The sequence below is a fragment of the Chenopodium quinoa genome, unplaced genomic scaffold (genome assembly GCF_001683475.1).
Source record: "Chenopodium quinoa cultivar QQ74 unplaced genomic scaffold, ASM168347v1, whole genome shotgun sequence".
Lineage (NCBI taxonomy): Eukaryota > Viridiplantae > Streptophyta > Magnoliopsida > Caryophyllales > Amaranthaceae > Chenopodium > Chenopodium quinoa.
Genome location: NW_018742720.1, coordinates 22,456 through 29,441, shown reverse-complemented (window position 1 = coordinate 29,441; position 6,986 = coordinate 22,456). Strand labels below are relative to the sequence as shown.

Here is a 6,986-nt window from a genome sequence, read left to right as displayed (position 1 = left end):
TCATTAATGACACTTGGTGATTTTTTTTAAAACTCGGTGGCATTTGGTGAATTTTGAAAAGTTGGATGACATTTGGTAAAAAAAACGCAATTGCTCAGTGACATTTGGTGAAATAGCCGTTGTATATATATATATATATATATATATATATATATATTAATTTTCATTACTCTGTATACAAGTCATAATTCATACTTTTTCCAAGATTTTGAAATTCAAACATAAAAAATTTAACCTTTGATATATTTATCAATTAAGAAGATACCTTACAAAATTAAAATACATAATTGGTAGAGAATCATGACCATAGATTAAAAATTAAGTACCATTTGAGAATTCTCGTCCTTATATCAATCAATTAATAAAGCCTTAATCTCATGAGTGGGGTCGCCTACATGAATCAAAAGCGATTATTCCATGTAATCATCAACAAAAATCTTCTTCCTCTAACCCTTACGATCCAATGCCTCATCCTCATTTAAATTAATATATTTCGTATCCTTCCTAACTCCTTCCAACCAAGTCATTTCGGTGTCTCTCTCCTTCGTTTAACCCCTCCATGGTCCCACTCTTCCACTATTCGTACCAATGCATTCTCGAGTCTCCGTCTTACATGCCCAAACCAGCGTACGTAAACGATTTTCTCTTAATTTGTCTGCAATGCCTGTCACACCTACTTTCTTGCGAATAACCTCATTTCTGATTCTATCTCTTAAAGTGTTCCCGCACATCCACCTTAACATGCACATTTCCATAACCTTCATATTTTTAATAGTTATGGATAACTTGACAATTCTAATTCGAATCATGTGCTTCTTTAACATTTTGTACGATAAAGCAACACTGAACTCGTATGGTCTTATTATGAAAGTCCTGTAAAATTTTCCCTTCAACAGTAAGGGAATGTTTCGATCACATAACACTCCCGTCCTTATATGACTTATTTAAACATAACCCTCTAATCTTACAAAGTTAATAATAATTGCTAATGTTTTTGGCAAACTATCTAGGGATTAATCCATGGTAATTTAGGAGATTGTGAGTAAGAAATTTCTATATATATATGTGCAAGAAGGCATGCACGGCATCCCATTAGCATCGTGATAATTACGGTAAAAACTATACATTTATAGGAAATAAAAAGTAGGTTGAATGAAACAATGCAATTCCCAATTGTTTAAATAGAGCTTAAATATACAATTCTGTTTCTATTTGTTTCACCATGCATCATGCATGCGACAACGTATGTGGTCCTAATGATGATGATTTACTAGATCATATTCATCGTTTATTTTTAATTTGTTTTTCTAAGATTTGTTTCTTCAATTTCTTATTGTTTATTTTACGTTTTATGTTGCATGATTGACGGGACATTCTAATATTAGCTAAATACTAATTAAATGTATTACTCCTACGGTAGTCCTACCCTTGCAAATTAAGAAAATCAAAGAATAAATATAAAGGAGCATTTGAAGGGCAGAAGAGAAATGGATTTTTTTAAAGTGTAGATGTGGCAAAGCGATCGTTTGAATCAGGTCTGGAATAAGATATGAGATACAATATTTAAAATGTTAAATAATCAATCAAAATCATAATGCACTACAAATCTTAACCGTACTAATAGACATTTATAAAAAGTATATAGAGTTTTTTTAAAAAAAAAATAAAAATAAAAATTATAAACATAGCATTCGAATAACAAGATAGTGATTTTCAAAGAAAGTAATTATGTATATTTCAAAAAAAAAAAAAAAAGAGTAATTATGTTAATAAATGGTCACATAATTTAACCTTTAGTCAGGTAACGGTCATGATGGATGCTTGTCTTTTACTCATGTGCGCTCCTATGCGGCATAATTGGGTGTAATTCTCCGTATTTGCATGCTCATCTCACATGTACTTGGATTTTTTATAACATCGTTCCATGATCCATATCATAATCAACAACTTGTAGAAAGAATAGTATTTATATTCAAAACATGAAAATTATATTGACAAGTTAAATTCTTTGTTTTTATGTGTTATGTCTCTTAGTTTGGTAGGCCTATATCTCTTGGGTATGATGTTGATAGTAATAGGGAACTAATCAAGATTATAGCTAGAAACTTGGAGTCTGATTGGATGGTTATTATTCCATATAATTTGAAGTTGAATGAAGTTTATTTGCAAGAGAAGAAAGCGATGAATTAGATAAGATAAGCTTTGAAAACATGTGTTATAGCTAATAAGTTCTGATAAAGTGATAAGAGTTACCTAAGTTTAAACCATCATTATAAGTTTTGATGAAGTCTGAAAAGTTTTAATAAATTTAGATAATATAAACTAATTAATAAGTCTAGTAAGTAAATATATTAAGTGAATTGGACACACCTTAACTTTGTATTCCATACACTTGCTTTTTCACTAATCTAAAAATTTATTAATGCATAGTCCATTGTTAATTGAAATCGTATACCCTAGCTTATTCATCCTTACATAAAATTATTACTAGCATATGAAATCACACAAACTATTGGGTGTAGGGGTGGCAAAAACTGACCCGACCCGAAAACCCGACCCGAACCCGACCCGAAAATAGCAGGTTAGGGTTGAGAATTTCGACACGAAAACTTAAATGGGTTGACACGAACCCGACCCGAAATTAAATGGGTTAGGTTAAGGTTGAAAATTTCAACCCGAAAATGACCCACATAACCCGAAAATAATTTTCGGGTCAAAATCAGGTTGGGTTGACCCGAACCCGACCTTATAACCCGAATAAAAAAGTCTTAAAAAAAAAATCATTTTAATGGCTAATGGCCCAAGCCCAATTTAAAGTTCTAAACCTAAAAAAACCCTAAATGTGACTAACCCCCACCAGCCGTTTTGTCTCCTATTTTCTCATTTTGCCCTCTCTCTCTCTCTCTCTCTCTCTCTCTCTCTCTCTCTCTCTCTAAACTTCTCTGGTACTCATTTTCTCAACAATCTCAAGTTCTCAGACACTCCACACTCACTCTTTCCTTCTAGTTCTTTCTCACTCTTTCGTTCTCAAGTTCTCAACTTTTCCCTCTTCTCACTCCTCAACGCCTGAAAGGTAATGGTTATTAATTGTTTTTTATTTCGTTTCGTTTTTGTTTTGAATTTCAAGTTCTGATTCTGAATTTTCCATTCTTGTTTTTTTTTTCAAATCTTCAAATCTTCATCTCCTTCAAGCCGTCAAACCTCAAACTCTCAAAGGTAATTCTTTTTTAATTTTTGTTGTTTTTGTTTCGATTTTTGTTGTTTTCGTTTCTGTTTTGTTGTTTTCGTTTCGGTTTTGTTCTTGATTTTTGATGTTTTTTTTTTCGTTTCAATTTTTTTGTTTTCGTTTCGAGTTTGGTTGTTTTCGTTTTGGTTTTGTTGTTTTCGTTAGTTTTGTTCTTGATTTTTGTTGTTTTTGTTGCCGTTCCATTTTTGGTTGTTTTTGTTTCGAGTTTGGTTGTTTTCATTTCATTTTGGTTGTTTTCGTTTGGTTTGTTCTTGATTTTTGTTGTTTTTGTTTCTGTTTCAATACAGATTTGTATTTGATTATTGTTGTTGTTCTTGCATGATAATAGTATTAAGTTTATATAACGTATGATGGGTTGCTTTGTAAATTTCTAGCACAATAATCCAATTCCTGATCTAATTTACAGCAAGAATATATCTTTGACATGCATGTGATTTTTTTTTTAATTTTAGGTCTAATTTAGATTATATCTCTAACTTGTTGTTGTTGACTTGTTGTTTATTTTATATTGTTGTTCTTGTCCAAATAATTTCTGATTTTTTTGCGGTAATTATGGATGTTGATGTTTAGATTATATCTCTAGAAATAATAGATCAGTTTTTGTCTCTTGTTTTCAAATAAATGTTTTATTTTGTTATAATTTTTGCAGTAATTATGGATGCCGATGTTCAGCAACTTTCTTCCGAGGAAGAGAAGATTGACTCGACAACACAAGACAAAGGAAATGGTAAAAACCAGAAAACTTCTTCTGGTAAACCTCGTGTGATTCTTACTGGTAAGAAACGTCAACGTCGGCTTTCTTCTGGTGTTTGGGTGAATTTTGATTTTTTAGACGAGCCTCATCAAAATGGTAATCTAACTTGCAAATGTAAAAAGTGTGGTATACATTTTAATGCTGATAGTAAGAATGGAATTGGGAATCTTTATCGTCATTTGAAAAATTGCAAACAAAGGTCTTTTAGGGATGTTGGTCAAATGATATTAGAGAAAACGTCCTCTGGTTTAGGAAATAGATTGCGTGAATTTGATGCTAATTATTTCCGTGAATTATTATCTCTTGCTATTGTGGAGCATGATATGCTATTTCAGTTTGTAGAGTTCAAGGGTTTTAGGAGATGTTTTAATTATTTGCATCCTGATTTCAAACCTGTCACTCGAAATACTATCAAATCTGATGTACTTAAGATGTATAAAAGAGGGAAAGAAAAATTAAAAGCTGTTTTGGGCTCAACTTGTAGTAGAATTGCATTGACTTCTGATTGTTGGACTTCTATAACCACTGATGGTTATATTTCATTGACAGCTCATTATGTTGACAAGTCTTGGTGTTTGAAAAAAAAGATTTTGAACTTTTCTTACATTGGTCCTCCCCATACAGAAATTCATTTATGTGATTATGTGTATGGTTTGATAAAAGAATGGGGTATTCAAAAAAATATTTTTTCAATTACATTAGATAATGCTTCTTCAAATAATGTTTTTGCTGAAAACCTAAAAGGGGAACTTGAGTTGATTTGTGGTGGGGAATTTTTTCATGTAAGGTGTTGTGCTCACATTCTTAATTTAATTGTTCAAGATGGTTTAAAAGAAATTGATGAGGTTGTGTATAAGATTAGAGAGAGTGCCAAATATTGTAAGAGTTCACAAGCTAGGAAACAAAGGTTTTTAAGTTGTGTATCACATGTTGAAATTCAATCTACTAGAATTTTACAACAAGATATTCCTACTAGATGGAATTCAACTTACATGATGCTTGATTGTGCTTTGTATTTTAAAAAAAGCTTTAATTCACTTTCAAAAAGTTGATGCCAATTATGTACATTGTCCTTCTGTTGAAGAATGGGGTAGAGTTGAAAAAATATGCAAGTTTTTGAAAGTTTTTCATTATGTCACACTTGCCTTTTCTGGGACCAAATATCCAACTTCCAATCTCTACTTTCATAGAGTCTTACAAGTTAGGTTGTTGTTACAAAATGAAATGAAAAGTTCAGATCTTTTTATGCAAAAAATGGCTTGTAAAATGTATGAGAAATTTGGAAAGTATTGGTCAGAATTTAGTACATTTATGGTTGTTGCTGTGGTGTTGGATCCACGATATAATTTGCAATGTGTCAATTGGGGTTACATGAGGATATATGGTCAGCATAGTGTTGAATAAGAGCTTGAGTTTTCTAAGGTTAAGGATGCTTTACGGAGGTTGTACGAGGCTTATGCATCCAGTCATTCTTCATCAAGCAATGTTATTGACAAGGGTTAAATCGGTCGTTACAATCTAACTCTCAATCAAACAATACTTATACGAACACCCTATAACCAAGTACAATGGCAAATAAAGGTTCGGTCCACGAGGAACGAGAGTAATTGCAAATCAATCTTAAACCTAAGCTAGTTCGAAATCAATGGAAAATGGTGTTCTAAAATACTACTAATAAGATGGAATAAATCAATAAACTAAGACACTAGGGAGAACGGGAATCCGCCTAACCACTGGTAACTAAACAACAAGGAATCACAGAGACAAACGGGATATGCAAAGACTATAAGTCTGATCAATATCATGTGATAGGAAGACAACGGGCAATACTAAGCTTGGATTTCTCATGCACTTAACATTACTCGATACATAATCAAACCACATTCAATAATGAAATACTCAATTCACAATCTCTCGTTCAAATCAAGAATATCATGCAATCAAATTCAAGATTCTAGGTTAGCTACTCCTATTATAATGAATTAACATGCAATCGCATATAATCAATTTAATCACAATCCGTTTATCAAAATCAATCCTCAATTACATAGATTACCTAGGCCGGGTTTCATCCCGAAACCCTAGCTAGGAGACTACTCACACATACTCATAATCAAAGCAATAATGAATTCCAAAAGCATAATAGATATAAACATGAATTCTGATTAAGGAATAATAAAGCTTGATTAATAAACAAGAATGAATAATACCAATTGTATTGATGCGAATCAATGGAAAAGTTCAGAACTTTGATATCCGTCGTCAATGAATAATACAAAGAATCTTCACAAATCTTGCTTCAAATCAATCCAAGAAAACTAAAATCTCTAGAATAATCTCTAAGAAAACTAATGAATCTCTAATACTAAGAACGTTCTCCAATAACTCTCTACAAAGGCTCTCCAAACTATCTCTAAAACTGTCCTTGGAATCCTCTTAAAGTTGGGTCTTATATACGTCTTTTAATGCGGAGAAGTCAAGCGCGCAGTTAACCTTGGATCAGCACGGCCGTGCTGTATTTGGCATGGCCGTGCTAGCTTGTCAGTAAGCAAACCGGGTTTCTTCTTCAAATTGGCACGGCCGTGCTATATATGGCACGGCCGTGCTAAAAATGACACGGCCGTGCTGAATATGCTCTAGCACGGGGCACATACTGAAGCTGACACGGGCACAGGCAACATCTGGCACGGCCGTGCTAATGGCCTGCACGGCCGTGCGGGTGCGTGGATACTGACACGGCCGTGCTATTGGCTTGCACGGCCGTGCTGCCTTGCCTGGGGTTGCTTGCTTATAGGCCAGCACGGGTGTGCCTATGGTAACACGGCCGTGCTGCCTGTGCTATGTAATCAATGCACGACACTTGAACTTCCTTAACTCCTCGGACTCCGGTCAAGGCTAGCTCGGTTACGCATCAAGGGCTCGGGATCCGATTAAACTCAGTTGATATTACCTGAAAACACATCAAAAACAAACCGAAAACCCGTG

At 33.6% G+C, this 6,986-nt stretch overlaps 1 protein-coding gene across 1 annotated transcript; it reads left to right on the top strand.

The window, feature by feature from the left end:
• The first annotated feature begins 235 nt into the window (after positions 1 to 235).
• Positions 236 to 5,405, top strand: LOC110722944 (zinc finger BED domain-containing protein RICESLEEPER 2-like). Its single transcript, XM_021902216.1, has 3 exons — positions 236 to 3,216; positions 3,897 to 4,880; positions 5,029 to 5,405. The coding sequence occupies exons 2-3, from the start codon at positions 3,902 to 3,904 to the stop codon at positions 5,403 to 5,405; spliced, it is 1,356 nt and encodes a 451-aa protein (XP_021757908.1). The 5' UTR covers positions 236 to 3,216; positions 3,897 to 3,901.
• Positions 5,406 to 6,986: the final 1,581 nt, after the last annotated feature.